General features: G+C 35.9%; 2 protein-coding genes across 2 annotated transcripts; both read right to left on the reverse strand.

The window, feature by feature from the left end:
* Window positions 1-5,050: 5,050 nt before the first annotated feature.
* On the reverse strand, window positions 5,051-7,948 carry LOC113708540 (probable inorganic phosphate transporter 1-9). The gene is made up of 2 exons (XM_027231004.2): window positions 7,084-7,948; window positions 5,051-6,348 (listed from the first exon to the last, which is right to left on the reverse strand). The coding sequence occupies exons 1-2, from the start codon at window positions 7,770-7,772 to the stop codon at window positions 5,400-5,402; spliced, it is 1,638 nt and encodes a 545-aa protein (XP_027086805.1). The 5' UTR covers window positions 7,773-7,948; the 3' UTR covers window positions 5,051-5,399.
* Window positions 7,949-11,115: 3,167 nt separating this feature from the next.
* LOC113708541 (apyrase) lies at window positions 11,116-15,136 on the reverse strand. Its single transcript, XM_027231005.2, has 9 exons — window positions 14,681-15,136; window positions 14,287-14,415; window positions 14,143-14,199; window positions 13,878-13,970; window positions 12,657-12,862; window positions 12,300-12,391; window positions 11,861-12,075; window positions 11,546-11,735; window positions 11,116-11,421 (listed from the first exon to the last, which is right to left on the reverse strand). The coding sequence occupies exons 1-9, from the start codon at window positions 14,960-14,962 to the stop codon at window positions 11,255-11,257; spliced, it is 1,431 nt and encodes a 476-aa protein (XP_027086806.1). The 5' UTR covers window positions 14,963-15,136; the 3' UTR covers window positions 11,116-11,254.
* Window positions 15,137-18,766: the final 3,630 nt, after the last annotated feature.

Genomic DNA, 18,766 nt, shown 5'->3' on the forward strand with positions numbered 1-18,766 from the left:
TCCCTACATATCGGTTTTTGATCTAGTTGCAAAGATATACAACAAACTAAAATGCTAATTTAGAGGAATAACTACGTCAAATAAAGTACTAAAACATTTTAGACCACTCAATTCAAGAAAACAATTAAAAGTAATGAAGTACATACTTTAGATTTGCAGCCAAATAGTTTTAAGTAGATAGTTAAACCTATTGGCAAATCAAATGAAGTGAAAAATTTGCCTAAATGGAATCATCAATAAAATAACAAACAGTTTGAAATTTATCATAACTAATAGTGTAAACAACAAAAGTAGATGCAATCTGCATATGGGAAAATTTATAATGATAAACTTACTTTAAACCACAAATAATAATTAACAAATGTAATCTCCTCCCTATCATGCCTATCTAATATGGACAATTGAATTAAAATACTAAAAAATTATCACACATACAACCTTCAAAATTACAGATTTCTTACAACCAAAAAGTAGATTGGTTAAAGAAAACATACCTATTGAGATTTCTTACAACCAAAAAGTAGATTGGCTAAAGAAAATATGCTTATTAAGAAAGGTGTTGCAAAATGGAGAAGAGGTGTAGCTAATATAGCAACATCCAAATTTAATAGGCTACATGATTGTGGTGGAAGAAAGTTGTAAGTAAATGAAATGAATATTACAGATGGGGTAACGGCCAAGAAAGATTAAAGTGATATTAATTGGCATTAATTGTGTCTTAATATCTATATATCATAAGTTTGCAGATAACTGATGAGAAATGCTTTAGGAAATTAAGAGACTTGGATGTTAATACAATTAAATGATTAGAAGGACTTTTATGTTATTTCACTCAAACACAAACTGAATTTAGTTATACCCAATGTTCAATCGGATATCTCTCACCTCTAGCTTTAAATGTCTAAAAGGACATCTAAGTAAGTACAACAAAACTAAATTAGCTATAATGACTTGTATTCAATACTTTACATTCCCAAAATAGCCCTACCCTTACTGTTGAAATCCAAAGAACATCTTTACTCATTCTTATATAGTATAAGGATTTTAATACCTTTATCGGCCTTTGGCTAAGATAATGTACTCCTTTACTTTTTGCATTGATTACTTATGCTTACATTCTTCCTTCTTGTTGTTCAGAGTTTGTTACTGAAATTTTTCTCTGTAAATTGGGCTGTGTCCTTGTTGCTTTTTTTTTTTTTTTTTATCTTAGGAAAAACCCATTATTTGTATGAGATCCAAAAGAACCCTCCTCACGGAAGTATGTATATCGACAATCAAGAAAATTACACAAGCAAATACGTGCAAAAACGAATGTTGAACAGCACAGAACTGCAGCCTGTAGATTATCAGACTAATCTACTGTTTACCCACTCAAACTCAGTGGCCAATGCTTTCTAGCAAGCATTCAAAACATTGCAGCAAGTAGCAATATATCTTCGAATTTCCTGCAGGAACTTAAGGACAACTGGGTCCGCAGTAGCAGCTGGCTATTCGAAAATCCTACTATTCCATTCCTTTCATATCTGATAGACCAGAGCTCCAAGATCCAAACAAATTAGCTCTAAGATGATGAACCAACCAATTTAGCTTTGTGCTCCAAAAGTTTTTTTTTCATATTTCTATTTTGAATTAGTAACTTATCATTGTATATATGTTTAGACAATTTTAATTTCCTTATATTAAACGAAACATAAAATTTATCTACACAAATATGGAATCTTACACACTATCACCCAAATAAAACTCCAAAGAAGGTTCAAAATACTCCAAGGACACTGAGGGTTGTTTGGAATTATGGTAACTTATCAAAAGTATTTCATCTAATAGAGTTTTTAATAAAAGCACTTATTAAGTATCTAAATACTTTTGAGAATGTTATTTGAACACATAGTTCAATAAGTACTTATTGCATTGAATAATGTATAATTTAAAATTTTTTAAAAGTATTTATCTCTTTATTTAGTTAATAATAATATATAAAATGATTAAATTTAATATTTTAATTTTTGAAACACAAAACTATTTTAAAAGTACCAAATTTGAATTTTTATTAAAAGTGCTTTTAATACTAAAAGCTACACTCCTAAATTTATAGGATGATGTTTACAAAACGCCTTAAAAATATTTTTAGCAGCCAAAATTGCTTTTTTATCAAAAGTATAGGAACCTCAGATGGGCCCTAATTCTCGTGCCTCTCATGGTAGTGTGTTCCAAGTTAATTAATAAAATAAACTTATCCTTATTATTATTAGTATCACAATAATAATAATAATAAATATTATTATTATTAAATAAACTTATCCTTATTATTATTATTATTTTCCATAGGCCATTCCATTTGCTAAAGAATAACCCTGCAGCATAGGGTAGCAGGGCCACAAGGCTGTACTTTGTATATAGCTACACCCTAGAGGAGGAGAAATTTTATTCTCCTTCTTACTATTCATAGACCAAGCTACCATAGCTACTGGAAGTACTACTAGATTCATAACTCTCGTGGATGGAAATATAAATGGCACTCCTACTCTTCTTGATTTTTCTAATAGTGGGAAAAGATAAAAATGTCCCAACCATTCGTCTTAATTACAAAATCATAAAAAGTGGATATTATAAATTCAATGAAGAATAAGGGCATTCTTGTCTAAATAATGCACTGTCATAAAGGTCAAAAAGACTGCGATTAGCAAATAAGAGTACATTGACATTTCCACTCGCACACGTTACACTGTGGGAAATTTTCACTATAAATAGACTGGCTTTCTCCCAAACATTTCCATCACAAGCCCCCTCCTCCTTTTACAAGCATAAATTAGCCCAAAATCCCGATCAACACTATTCTAGCTATGGCTTTTAATGGTAGTCATGGTATTTCTCTGAGCCTTGCTCTTGCTCTCCTCCTCGCTATCATGGCTGCTACTCCATATGTGGGAAAAGGTGACATTGTATCATCTTTCGCTGCCGCGAGGGTAACTGGCAACTTATACTGTACTCCTACAGGGAACCCTTCACCAATCGGTATTTCACCACCCTTGGTTAATGCTACCGTGATTATAACCTGTCCCAACATCACTGCGGTTACTACTCGAACTGATATTAATGGATTCTTCAATGCCACCATAGTTACTCCACCCGGTGTTACCCTTAACCTTAACCTCAGCATCAATTCAATAATTTCCGTCTGCCAGGTGTCTGTCAAACTTCCTGTTCCGAGTTGCCCAGTTTTACCAGTCAGGGGAGTGCTCAGGGGGGTTCTTACGCCTGTTGGTTTGTTGCTCGGTAATGCCCTGAGTGATCTCATAGGTAGTGTTGGAGGACTTGTGAACCGTGTTGGAGGACTCGTTCTCACTGTTGTGGCGGGCGTATTTGCTTTGGTTTAGTAGTTTATGACGATCGTCCATCCGTGCATGCAACTTCGACTTCTCCTTGCAGTGTAACCTAAAATAAGAGCAAAATGCATGGATCCATCTCTTCTCTTGGATATGCATCTGCGTTTGTGTGTATGTATTAATCACGAATCACTGATGGGCTGACTACCAAAACACCTTTTAGTAATTGTTGTAATATGAATAAATCAAGGAGAATATTGTAGCAAGTTGTTGCAGTACTGCTTTCACTGGTAATAAATTGTGTGTGTGTGTTTTTTTTTCTTTTAATGTTCAATCATGCCTCATGTATGTTGGTCTAATTCAATTGAGATTTTATTTCGAATTGAAAACCGTGACTGAGAAATGTGATTGCTAATAAACAAAAACCAAATGTCAATAATGCGATACAAGGCGGTGAGAAAGTTTATTGAGTTTTTCTCCTTTTTTTTTGTTTTGGACGGGAAAAATTGTTGAGTTTATTGCATGAACAAACATGAATATTTCATTAGAAAAAGCCACAATATGCAACCTAAGTTTCATATATATCTGAGTGACCAATGTTGATGCATAAAAGAAAACTATAGTCTAAATCTTACAAGTGAAATCGTTAGTCACAAATACATAGATTTTTATGCATATGAAAGGTTGTAGTCTACATTTCTGTCATCTGCGTGGCTTAAAAGTATAGAATAACAAATTTGTGGGCAAAGAAAAACGAGAGTTTGCTACAGGGTCTTTCATGTATTGTCACAGTGAGTTAACTCCAGATTGAAGGCCTCGAGAGTTCTAAACGAAGATACTTGTGTATTCTCATTCTGTGAAGCTAATGCTGGAAACGGGACAGCATTTATCCATTTTCCTTTTCGTTTTGGAGGGAGGGTTTGAGTTTGAGTAGTATCTGGAAAAAAATTCTGTCCATGGAGTCAAGAGTTGCACTGGTATGTGCTTACGTATTGTTGGGGAAGAATTTATAACTTTTAACATAGATTAATAATTTATAGACAAATACATAGATTAATAATTTAACTAGCAAAATTTACTTTTAACCACATCTTAATTAAAAGTTCTCAGGGATATGTAAGCAGACTTCCTCTTGCTGCTATCTTCAGGAAATTAATCAAGAATGTTCCGAATTAAAAAGGCCTTACGGTTATTAATAGAGCAAATGTCACAGATTGTTACTGAATCCTTTAGGATTCTCCATTCTATTTCTAGCCACTAAACTTTTTATTTAGCCAAAAAATGCCATTCAAATAATTAGAACATACTATATTTTATGACCAAAGAAGCATCATATGTTTTCATTAACTACCTAAGTGGCTAAAATTAGAAATGAGAGTTTTTATGAGTTGAGCAACAAAAATGTACTCTTTTATTAATTAATAAATGACTATTTTGGCTAAATAAAAAGTTTGGTGACAAAATAAGGAACTGGAAATTGTTTAGTGACTATTTTTAGCATTTCCTATTATCACCATCGATCCCTGTCATGTTGTTGTGCTGAAGGAAAAATGAAGTGTACCAAACAATAAGACGAGGGGGGAGGAGAATACACAAAGACTCCAATGAACATTTTGAATCAAATCAAAGTTTTATTTGCCTCCACACAGATCATCATAAACTCCATGTAGTAGAAAAAGCTGGTTGTTGGTGCAAATACTTCAATGGCACAACCATATACTCCATGTACTAAGCTGCCAGCAATATGCTATTATGTATTTTTTTTTTTTGTAAGTTAAAATGTATTCCCAAGCAGTATAATATACATTACAATCAATACAATAAAACTAATCCACAAGGTGGAATTAGTCAAATAAACTATTACGTATTCTACACCCTGAATCCCTATATATATATATATGTGTGTGTGTGTGTGTGCGTGTGTGTGAAGGAAGACAGAGTGAAAAGGATCACTCTGCAGCGGGGCGACACTCAACTGTTACTAGGGTAGGGTAGTTACATATATGATTTACATGCTTAATTCTGTACGTACGAGTACTGAGTAGTATGCTAGTAGTATCTACCTGATTTTGATTAGCCATCTGCAACTTCATTATTGGCACATAACTTTGGCAGCGAACATCTTGTGAAGCTAAAATGCCTCACCAAACCCCAACCAGTACCACTCTCACTAGTAGCTTGGTCTTCGTTCTCATTCTCCTCCAGTGATCTCCCCATCGTTTCACGCGTAAAAAGATACGTCGTGACGCATCCCACCAAGGATGCTAGACCTAGGAGCACTAGCGGCACTGTCATTCTGATTCCTTGCTGGTGGTAATTATCAGGAGAAGCCCACTGAAATGCCACCACCCCAACGATAGCGCCCAGTTTTCCGGCAGCTCCCGAGATGCCGTGGCACGTTGATCTGAACCTAGCCGGGAATAGCTCCGCTGGGACTATGAAAGTAGTGGTATTGGGTCCAAAATTGGAGAAGAAGAAAGTGAGAGCGTACAAGAACATGAAACCCGCTTTGGCATGGCGATCCCAGTACGAGTAATATGGGATCCCAATCGCAAATAATACAATGGCCATGAAGAAGAATCCTCCTATTTGGATTCTGACTCTCCCAATGCGATCAATGAAGAAGACGGCGGCAAAATAGCCAGGGATGGCGGAGCAAATTGCAAGGATGGCTTGGAGTTTTGCCACATGAAAGGCCTCCTCGTAAGCATTTTTATTATGAAGGGGAAGATATTGTGGGCCGTATATCTGGGACTGGAAAAAGTTATTGCTGTAGAAGACGACGTCTACAAGAAACCATGCAAGCGCACAAGAAAAGAGATCACGGCCGTGTCGAGCCAGGAATTCTTTGGACAAGAGAGGATAATCAGAGCTGGAGGCAGGATTAGCACTAGCAGTTGGAGTCATTGGATCCTTCTCATCATATTCTTGGTCCTCCGGTATCGGGCTCATCGGAACACGCAGAACTTTCCTCATGTCCTTAGCTGCTTGCGCCACATTTTTCTCTACCAAAGCCGTGTACCTGTCCAGATAACAATTAACATATAGCTCTCAGTTATTAAGACTATAACAATTTGGTGAATAATGTGCTGAATTAATTAGTTGATTAATTACTTAGTAAATGAGATAGTTGGAATGTTCTCTATGTATAGAAGATTGTAAATTAAAAAGATTGTTGGTAAGTGTGGCAGGAAATCTTTCCTATATATCTAGAATGTTCATTTACAACTATAAATTAACCTTGTAACAAGAGAGTGAAAGAAATAAAAGAAAGAAACAATTGAAATTACCTTTGTCTCCAAATATTCTCAATTCTTGGCCTAATATCCAACACAATTAAGCCAAAAGAAGACTAATAATTAAGTTAGAGCGGAATCTAATAATTAAATTTAAGATTTCAGAAATAATAGGTTTTGGATTCAAATCCCTCTTATCCGTTCTGTTTCTTAAATTTCATCCCTTCATAATAGTAAAAAAAAAGAAAAAGGACAATGATTAAGTCCATCACAAAGATTACTAGTAGTGTGCAAGAGTACAGGTTTTATTTTGTTTACAAGCTGGTAGTAATCCTTGAAATCGTCAAATGAATGAAGGAATAAGCATTGTTGGCCGGGGTCCAACCATCACGACTCGGTCTTATTCCGTGGACATGCATGGTAGCCACTAGCCTTCTTCTTTTATTGCTCCGGAAAAAAAAAAAAGAAGGGTTGGGGGGGGGGGGGGGGGGGGGGGGGTTGGTTGGGGTTGTGTGTTTTACCTGGGAGTCTCCGGCATCATCATACGCCAGTAACAGGTGAGCCCCGCCGGTATTGCACCCATCATCAGTATAAGCCTCCAGGCCAAATCCACCATTTCCGGACTTGGTTTCTTCGGGTAACCCGACGCACTGTTGAATACGGCACACACCACCATGGTGACGGTGGAGCTTGCTAAGATCCCAAAACCCTGCATGGAGAAAACAGCCGCTATGAAACCCCCCCGCGTTCTCTTATTGGCGAACTCCGACATGATGGTCGCCGACAGGGGGTAATCCCCTCCGATCCCAATGCCCAATGAAAACCTGAACAGCCCAAGGCTGAGCAGCACGCACGTCCGTCCTCTGCCCATGGAGAATCCGCACCCCACCGAGCTAAAAACCATGATCAGGAGCGCAAAGACGTAGACTTTACGGCGGCCCAGGAGGTCGCCGAGGCGGCCGAAGACAAGCTGTCCGATGACGGTGCCTAAGAGAGCGATGGCACCCATGGCCGATGTGACCAGGGCAGGAACTTGTTGGTCGCGTGCAGGGCCGGCATAATAGACGCTACCAATGAGCTTCATGATGAGAGGGATGCAAAAGAGGTCGTAAGCGTCGGTGAACAGACCCATGCCGGCTATGATGATGGCTTTGAAGTGGTAGTACTGTATTTTTGCGGTGTCTAGGGACGACAGGACTTTCAACGCCATCGCTGCTAGCTTTGTAATTTCTTGCGGCTTAATTCAGAAAAATTATGCTACTACTAGCTCTAGTAGCTTACTGTTTATGAATGATGACGATTGGATTTCTATGTATAAAGTCTAGGTTAAACTCAACGAATACAAGAGGAAACTACTTGGATCGACCACTCTATGCGTACATACTCTACTACGTCGTAGGTAGGTAGTACAAGTTAATCATATGGACTAACAAATATAAGATCGGTTATACTAACATTTTCTCTTCTAACACATGTAAGTGTGTTTGGATAGGAAATTATCTGAAATATTATTTGGAATAATTACTGTAATATTTTTTGTGATATAATATATGTGAAATAAAAAAATAATTAAAAATAAAAAATATGTTAAAAATTATATTTGTGGCGTAAGCATAAAATTTTTAGCCATTACTTGGTTATCCAAAACAGTTTCTTGAATATTAGCTACTAGTAGTAATACATACTATGGTCCCGAGGAATGACTTGACCTATGGATGAGTCACTTCTTCGTGGAAAATGGTGTGTTCAAATTGCGTGATCAATTTCGCGTAAAAGATCGTATATTCAAATTTCATACTAGCGTAAAGATTGCGTTGATATGTGATCCATAAGAATTTCTATAAGTAGGCCCTTCGGGGTTAGATTACCTGATCTTTGGGTAGCCATTCAGGTTCCAAGACTCAGGATTCGAACCTCTCTTAACGCCTGGGTGCTCTTGGAGAGCGAGGTACTTCAGGTGCAGGATGATTAGTCTGACAAAGATGGAATATACCTTATATTGACCAAAAAAAAAAAAAGAATTTCTATAAGATCGAAATCCAATTCGTCCAAATTTTTTTTAAAAAAAAACAGTAAAAAAACCTAGTAACACGTACGATGGTATATAATTGCATTTATTGCTTGCCGGAAGACACGGTGGGGAGGAATGGTGCGAAGTTTCGTTGATGGAGACAAGCGAAGACATTTGACTTGAGTTTAAGGATTCTATGTATGCATAAGATTGGCAACACTTAACCCCCTCAACCAGATATTTTTTTCAAGGGGTAACACTACTATATATATATATATATTTTTTTTTTTTTATTATGCTCCGTATTCCCTTTCAAAAGGTAACATTATTTATGGAACCATTATCTACGGGCTTTAATGTCATCTTATAGAATTTTTGAATTTTTGAAATTTTTTCTATAGAGGCCAAAATTTATATAGCCTGAGTTTTTTTCTTTTTTTTGGGGTGGGAATTGGTGTATTAAATGCCTGCACAGTTGTGAGCCTGTGTCCGTCACTCCACTGTCATTGACCCCAGCCGATTGGTGTATTAAATGAATGCACACTTGTAACATTACCAGTGGATTCAACTTGTAAATCCGACAACGGATTGAAACCTAAGTTTCAACGACCTGCTGGCTTTGGGCGGTAGGTAAGGCTTTTGGTAGGGTTGGATGACAAGATTCAAAATTTATCTTTGATTAATTATTGTAATATAAATTTTTTTAAAAAATAAATTTAGATAAATGCATGGTCTGACGGTGGTTCATTCCACCGTAGATTCAGTTGGACATTTTTCCTTAAATTAGGATAGAATACGATAACGTAAATAAAGTGATGCTGACCAAAAAAAAAAGAAAAAACTACCTGCGGCAGGCGAGACTATATATATATTCCAGAATTTGGACCAACATGTAGAACCTAACCTTAGTACGCAAGAACCTAACCGTTTCCCCCCAAAAACTAAGGAATGATGGGAAGGGGGCACTTGCGCTGCTTTAGGAATCTCTGTATTTTCTCTTTCTGCGTGACGAGATCAGAAAAGCAATATAATGATGTTGGGACAAGCTGCAAAGCCAATAAATTGATCCGCAATTGCTTCTTTTGTTCCCTTATTTTTTTTTGGATAAATTGCATTTTATATACAGAAGAAAGAAAAGGTTCTATACAACCAAAAAAAAAAAAAAAAAAAAAAAAAAAAATCACCCGTATCGGGATAAATATCTAATAATGAACATCTATTATTTGCATCAATTGATCAAGTTTTAATTCCAAAAAACTCCCCCTCTAAGAACAGTGGTGTACTTGAAAACAAAATCAAGCTCAAAATATTGAGGGATTATTTAGTCTTTTCTCCGATAACGTGTACATGTCATGTCATGTGAGTAAATGAAAAAGGAATTGGTCAATAGTTGAATAAAATCGACTGAAACGAGAATTTATTTGTGATTTTTTTTAAAATTTGAATATTGACTAATGCGATAAAAATCTAATATTTATTGAAGGGAAAGTCGACGGAGGAGATTTTTAACAAAAAGATCTTTTCGATCTCTTTCCTTCTTTTACAACCATCGGTCGAATATCATAATTTTTTCCATTACCTTATCGGCTTAGTTGGATATTCCCAAAGTAAATTATCTTGAGAAACTTATATGCCGATCGTACTTGATAAAATTTAGGGACCACATGTATACGGGCGCAATTGAACGCGATGAAGCCATAGCCTTGGAGGGAGTTTATTGCCCTTACCTCAATATGTGTATATATGGTGTATAGATAAAAATGAAGGGAAGAACTAGACAAGAAGGGAAGGATCATACTGGCCTGACAGCAAATATATTATGGCAGATATGGAAAGATAGCAATAAGAAGGAATATGAGAACTCAGTTAGATTATTAAACCTGGTTCTGTGCAAAGTTATGCAGCAGCAGTGGACGAAGGTACGACTCAACTTTTGCAACAATGAACTATGGAAACAACTAACACAGCAACGACCAACAGATAGCAAGATGGCTACATTGCTGGAGGATATTTTAAATCTCAAGAGACTGTTTTGTATGTGCTCTTTTGGCTTGGAAAGGGAGGAAAATATGTTAGACAGTAGACAACTGAGTGCAGATGCTTTAAGCATAATTGTGGATGAGGAAAGAATTTTCCTCAGTGTTCGCTGAACACTTTTGAACAGTTACTTCGAGCCGTTGCTCGTACATGTATTATGGTTCTGTTGATTATGAAATTTCCTATCATTTCGACAAAAAAATATATATATAGATAAAAATGAAAACAGAACGTTGCATAACTCAACAAATTTTAGTCATTGGGATTGGCTCAGTAGTCTAGGGATGGTTCCCAAATCTTGTTCCGTTTTCAAATTCAAATTCGAATTATAAGTTTGACAATTAATTGAGGACCGAAAAGGTATGACTAAGGGAGGGTGGTTTAATCCCAAAAAAAAAAATTTTGAAATTCCTGTGTGGAGCAAGATTGCTGGCTTTCTGGTGGAATGTATAGTTTGGAAGAAAATGACACATCCACTCACTCTTTCTTTTTAACAAAAACAAAAAAAGCAGGAAAAAGCTGTTTTATTTGTTTATTAACCGAATAGATAAATAAGATAATTCCCTATAGTAACATCATGGGCCGGCCGATATGAGGGACAACAGCTAATTCCTTTACCAGCTAATTCCTTCAAGTTTCAACCCTCAGACATGGGCCAAGAACATCAAATCTTTAACACGGTTCTCATCTTTTGCTTCATATAGTGACGAAACAGCATTAATAGCAGACCCTAATGACCAAGTAGCATCAACAAGGGAATCTTTGTATTCGATGCTTTGAACCACTGTAATCTTTTTGAAAGGATTCACACCTGGAACATATATATATATATACACACACAAGTCAGCAATATTCTAACCTATCATGTAAACTGGTTATATTGAACGTTACTACAAAGACATTTGCGGAAGAATTAAAATCACAGTGAAGCTTACCAAGTCCATTAACAAGCAGTGTGTACATATAAATGAGATCCATACATATCACCGGCTTATCTGCTTCATAGATGTTAGGAAAAACGGATTGAATATCTTCATATTTTGTTGCGCAAGCACGATTAGCTACAGACAGGTAATCCGCCGGACGAACAGTAGCAGAAGGTGCATTTGGCTCAAAAATACCAACCTGAGACGAAAATGTAGTTTGTTTTCAGAGTTAAAGGTGGGCTTAGATAGTGAACATTTATTAACTAACATGTCTAAACTCTAATACAGCTACGGTCAAAATCAGGAGCGATTAATATTTTCTACCTCAGAACCAATGTCATAGAAAAATGAGGCGACATACAGATTCTTCTGTCCATCCCCGCCACCGCCATTCCAGACACCGTTGAATGTACAGTTTTTGTGCTGGCAAGGGGCACTGATATTCAGTGCCTTCTTAACAAATCCCCAGCATTGCTTGATGTTAGGACCAGTAGGAAGAGCTGATGCTCTATAAACAACATCCTCATATGTATAGTATCCTTCAAGGAAGAGAGATACTTAGTTGAAACTTGAATGCCTTGTGTTTTATGTTTTCGGGTTAACAAAGTATCTCCTAAAGTCTAGATCTCTGAATTATATATAGACGTACGGAGAGACTGAGAATACATTTCATCAGACGCAAATCATATATCAGTGGATAGAGGAAAAAAATCATAGCATATAACTTGTCAAAAGAATATTCATAGATCCATGTGATCAGTACCATCGTAACCGTAGAGAATGCATGGGTTGCTTGAATTTCTTGAAAGCTTCAGAATCTCAGCACGAGCAGCGAGTAAACCATAGTTCAAGTAACTGTACAGAAAAGCCCAGGACCAGGAGTATTAACATGTCATTTGTAATGCTATATCAACGTGATAAAATACCACTTCCTAGTTTCCACAACAAGGACGACCGAATTGAGTGAATGCTGACTGAAAAAAATTTCAGTGTCATTCAAGAATATGAAGATAAAGTAGACAAAAAATGAAGACCGTACGCATCACCACTTCACTGGAAGACGACCATCTCAGTTATTACTTGAACCAAGAGACCATAATCATCAAAAAGAGTAACAAACCTGTAGGCATAAAGGTAATATGTTGTTCCCAGAAAATTATTTTCATGAATATATGGTTCTCCATTATTTGATATATTGGAGGCCTGAGCAGCAGTTGTCTCTGACACAGCATATGTCATTTCTACCGATCCACCTCCGAGATCAACTGAACCAACAGTTTCCGAGTAATTTTTGCCTATTGATCCCAACAGATAATTTATGGCAGCCTGCATATTCAGAAGAGAGTATATCAGTTGAGTGGTGGCGTTATCACCCCAGACATTGAAGGATAATTTCAGAAACCTCACAATCTCACTCCCCTGTCTTGAGGTTTTCAAAATATCAAGGATCTCTCCTGGTAGAATATTAGATCCCACTTCTTATATAATCATGGGTAAAATGACTTAAATACCCGCACAACTTATCAGATATTTCACAATTATTTGGACAAATTTACTTAAATTAGTTATAAATATGGTTAACTGAATTAACAATTGATTTAGAAGTTCAAATAATATCTAAAATATCACGAGAAATAGGGCACCAAATTTGGACACCCTACTTTGGTTGATGTATGGCATAGAAAACTGCAAGAGCAAGAAGTCACTTTAATTAGAGCAAGAGGAACAAAGGTTTTTAAGCCATATGTGAAGATTCTTACCTTTATTGCAGAGAATTTTAGAGCTTTTTAAGTCAAATCTTCATATTAGTCTCTAAGAATTTTGTACTGAAAAATTTCTATTCTTTGGCAGCTTATGTTGATATAGTTGTTGTTTGTGTATAGCAGATTATGCTTGGCTGATTTTCTGTTTCAGAAACCTCCCCTAAAATTTCATTCTTGTTAAATTGCCTGGGTAGTGTTCATATGAAATTATCTTACTAATGCAAGGCTTGAGGGCATTTGTGGTATCAAGTTGTTTTCTCTCTCGAACTTCCAATTTTTTATTATTTGCCTTTTTTAATTGGATTGGATTTGATACTAGCTGCTTACTTCTTGGGGAGGTCTCTGATAGTTTAGAAACCTCAAGGAGGGGAGTGAGACCGTGGAAAATCTCAAGGGAGGTTTCTGAAATTGTCCCTACATTCTATGTGCCTATATTTATTTTCACAAAGAAAATTCAAAATCTTCAATTACAAAGTTTATTACTCAAAAGGTAATTAAATTTGTCTCTTCAGATTTCTTGATGAAGACTCGTGAACAAAAGCTGCAAATCAATACAACTACAACAGCAAAGACCTTACCCATGCGTACGCAGCTTCCTGAGAACCATCAAGAATGGTCACCCACTCTGCCTTGTACTTGAACGAGCTTTCATTTTTTAACAAATCTCTCACCTTCAGCAAAAAATAAAAATAAAAAATCAGAGTATAAATCTGGATATTTGACAAAGAAACAAAGTTTGAAAAAAGAGTGGGGGATGAGGATGGTAAACACTCCAATCGTCATTTTAAGACGAGAAACAATATGTCTGCTTGTACACGAAGAGAAGTATGAAACATTTTTTACCGCTTCCAAAATATTTTCTGCTGCGTCACCATTTAGCTGTCTAAGACCTGCAGTTGCCTGCCAATTCAGTTTCAACAACAAAGTGTCAGCAGAAGGCCATGTTCTCCATTAGCTGCATACATAGTGCTTGACAGAATCACTAACCCCAACTAAAACAGGAGTATTAGCCCGAAGCTCTTCTGGAACAATTGCTTCAGCATTCTCAAGCAGGGTCTTTAGAGATTGTGCAGCAGCTGTAGGGTCATCTGCATAAGAACTCAGCCCTGGTGTTGTCTGCATCACCAAATCAATGATGCCAAAACAGAGGAAATTAAAATCTACGAAAAAGAATGACATGGCTTTTTCCTCTGTACTGCACAATACAAGGAAATATAGAAATTAACTCAAAGAGTAGAAAGTGGAATAAACGGTGAAAGTAATTCGACCAGTGAGCATTCCCAGTTTTTGACGTGAAGCTGATGGCTGATGTTGCAAACAAACTAGCAAGTAATATGTTGTATTAGCTGGACAAAGGAATTCATGAATTATTAATTATCACCTTCTCAAAATACTCAAAGTCGTCACCAATCTTTAGGAGATTCATGTCTGAATCAAATCGATAGACATGAACTCTGCTACCAGTACTTCCAGCATCAAAGATGACAACATACTGCTCAGAGCCCTCGCCAAGAACAAGGTTTAGGAACCCATTCAAAGAAAATTTGCGGTTGAGAGCTTGAGATTGTTTTTTCCCTTCCGCAGGGCGAACCAGGACGAAGAAGAGAATGTAGCAAATGAAAAAGAGAGGAATGAACGCTCGCTGTTGCCGCTTATTTCCCATTTATCAATCTTCTGCTTGGTTGATCCTCTACAAATCTTGAGGCTTCAGACAACAAATCCTCCCCGAGCTGAAAATCAAGAAATTGACATGAAAAATGGAAATTTCACCGTCATAACAACGCAGCAGTGTCACATGTATCACGTATGCATTGGTAGAGTAATGGGCACAAAATTAACAATAATATATGCAATAGAGTCACAGAAACAAAGAAAAGAGCTCAAATAAAATGCTGACAAAAACTGATAAGGAGTGTGAAGTAGAATGACACCTACCCTACCGACTGTCTGAGATGCCCAACAATCATAAGGTTGCCCTTTTTATAGTAGTGGTACTACAATTTCTCTGTAAAGACAGCGACACATGAAATGAAGCTCGTGCTCAATTGTAATGTATGTTTCTTGTTAAAAATTCAGTTGCGGGGGTACCATTAATCCTGTCGGCAGGTAAGGTGGTCCTGTCTATCCTCTTTGTAGTTTGTATCTTCATTTTAGAAGGGTTAGTTTAAATGCAATAAGGCCCTTTAACTTTTCACCCCTAATGTGTTTTTTTTGTTGCAATTTTCCCCTTTGAAAATATTCTTTTTTAAGTAAGAGAAGAGTAAGATGCGAGATTGAGAAAGAAAGATTTAAGTTCAAAACTTTTAATTCTCAAAATCTCAACTTTAACCACTAAATTAAGAGTGTGTTTGGATTGCATTTTTCATGGATTTTTCGTTGGAAAATTACTATAGCGATTTGATGTATGTGAAGTAAAAAAGTGATAGAGAAATGTGTTTACCAAAAATAAGACCATTTTTCGATGAAAAATGGCTATCCAAACAAGCTCTAAAGTTCCCTTGGCCTACTTTTCCTCTTTCGACTACCATCCATAAGCACTAATGGTTTAGAAAACGGACATGAAGGACCTCAAATTAACAATTATAGAATAATTACATGTCAAGGAGTTCTAATATTTTTGTTTTGTAAAAATGCCATGCCCTTTAAAATAAAATCGAATCACTCCAAAAAACTTGCATGCCTTCAAGTTTACCATAAACGTAAAAATAAAACCATTTTGTGCACAAAAAACCTAATAAAATCACTATAAAAAAAATACCATGTAATTGTAGAAATAAAGAAATCCCCTTGGGATTTTTAAATTTCAACAACATGCATATGACAGGTTTTCTCGCATTTGCATTTCACCTCCTCGTATTGATGTTCTTCATTAGAGGAGGAATAGTTTGAATAGTTGCAGAGTTTTGAATTCATTAAATTTTGTGAAATACCTTTTGATAAAAATGGAATGTTTTGCGAATTTGGTTCTTCATTTTTCCAAAGAAAAAGGAAAATTGTTGTTAAATATGGCTGATAGGAGAAAAATGGAGCAAAATTAGAACTCTGTATACGTTAGTAAACTCAATGTTTGCACCTATAATTTCACGGAGAAAATTTAAAATATTTAGCTTTACTTGAAAGGTAAGTGTCTCATCACACGATCAAAAGCTGCAAATGAATACAATCAGCACGACAAAACCATCACCCATGAGGGCCATCAGCAATCAGCTTCCGGACGACCTTCAAAGACAAGAACAGTCACCCACTGTGCCTTCGACTTTAGTGAGCGTTTTTCTAAACGAATCTCTCGGACATTTGACAAGAAGCAAACTTTACAACAGGATATTATTTGAAATATTATTTGAAATAATTACTGTAACATTTTTTGTGATGTGATGTATGTGAGATAAAAAGGTGATTGGAAATATAAAAAAGTGGATTAGAAAATATGTTTATGATGCAAGCGAAATATTATTTGGAATAAGTTTTGTATCCAAACACTCCCAGTATTTCCGCCCCTTCACCAACCCCCACCCCAAAAAAAAAAAAAAGGCCTGCAAAATTTTAAATTCAATCTACTCGTGTCCAATTGCAATCTACTTTTCTAATTAAATACACATTTGTAAGTCGCTAAGGTAATAATACACTTATTACTAAATTAAATGGTATGACAAGAGGTTAAATCGAAACACCTCAATTTTAAATTTACATTTCTGATGCATTGATGATTCGAAAATTTAGCTTCAAGAATTCTACAATCTGTGCATTTAAGATGAGAGGCCGTAAATTAAGCCTAGGGTTGCTAGAGATTCAAGCTACTCACGAGATACTTGTGAACAGTTCGTTCAACAGTTCGACTCAAAGTCGATCAAGATCAAGCTCAGGTCAAACTCAAGCAGCTTCTATATGAATTCATGTCAATCATAAGCCTTAGAGAATGAGGCTCAAGTGCTTGACAAGATTGTTCGAGTAATAAGGTTATTTTTAATTAAAAATAATATATATGTGAAATTACACTTATAGGTATGAAACTTGTGAAATTTACTACTAAAGAATCCACTTCGTGTTCAAGTAGCTCAAACTCAATATGACTCACAAGGATCCTCAAACTCATTCAAGCTGAAGTCGAGCTCATGTACTACTTATTCTAGTCGAGCTTGAGCTCAAAAATCTTTCTTCAATCAAGCTCGAGCTCAAGTTTGATCAACACTATCAATTATCGAGTTTTAACTCGAACAGAGTACTACTTGAGCTTGATTTGGATCGAAATCACCCCTAATTTAGTCTATAGCAATGGGTGGGGATGTAGTGGTCCAGAAGTAGCTAGCCTCAAGGTGAATAAAATGCTTTGACAAAAGTTGGAGTAGCATGAATAATGCCAAGAAAGTCTTAGTCTAATAGCTAAAATTAAGGCCTCCGGACGTAGAGGAAGGGTTTCATCAGGCGATAATCAGTAAATCAGTAAAAAAACAAGTTTAGTTTTCTTCTTGACAAGGTCAACATCCAATTACCATCCAAATATTTATTTGGATATTAGTAATGGATTTTGGTTGGATAGTTGACATTTCAGTAAAATATCCAAAGCTTTAAATTAGTTTTCTAATGCAGATTAGTTGAGTATATTTAATATGTAACTAACAATATAGAAGTTATTAATATGTTAATTAATACACTTTTAAAGTCTCATATTTGTTTATAAGCATAAATTATTACTTATAGCAATATTAACTAATACATTAATATGTAATATGCGATATTACTAGGCATGAAATATATATATATAAAATATTTAATTAACAGTAGGAGATTCTAGATTCAAAACCTCCCACTTATAAAAATAAAAAATTGAAATATAAAATTTGATAATTTGGTCGATAATTGAGAATTCGAGAATCTAATTTTAATATCCATTTCTAAACTGTTTTACACTGTTTTAAAATATTTTAGAATTAGATATCAATTGATTTTTTCAAATTCCATTTTACTTAATCCAATTTCTAATCTAAATTTGATCTGCCAATCATTCAATTTTTTTCGAAGTGTGAACACCTCTATGTAGAGGTTTTAAGTTCAAATCCTTTTTCTCTATTCTTACTTCTTAGATCTCACTTTTTCCCTGCTAAAAAAAAAATAGAAAAATGAAAAAGAAAGGTGTGTGTCACGAATGACGAACTGGATATGGCGATTGATGGACGCGGGGCTGGAGCGGTTGTCAGAACAACCACTCCGGAAGGTGTAACACCATTTATACATGGTGTAACATCATCTGTACAAGGTGTAACAATTAAACAACAGCGAGTAAAATAAAATAACATTTTTGTGGGTCCCACACGACGTGAAAATCGAGTTACAAGACGTGATCTGAGCCACACAAATTTTTGAGACTTCATCCAAGCCGTGAACTGCCTGGGACGGTTGTCTCTGTCCGGCGATTGATACGAGCCAATTAAATATTCATTAGTTGTCCTTGTAGATAATGGTCTCGTTA

The sequence above is a fragment of the Coffea arabica genome, chromosome 9c, assembly GCF_036785885.1.
Source record: "Coffea arabica cultivar ET-39 chromosome 9c, Coffea Arabica ET-39 HiFi, whole genome shotgun sequence".
In the NCBI taxonomy this organism is placed as follows: Eukaryota; Viridiplantae; Streptophyta; class Magnoliopsida; order Gentianales; family Rubiaceae; genus Coffea; species Coffea arabica.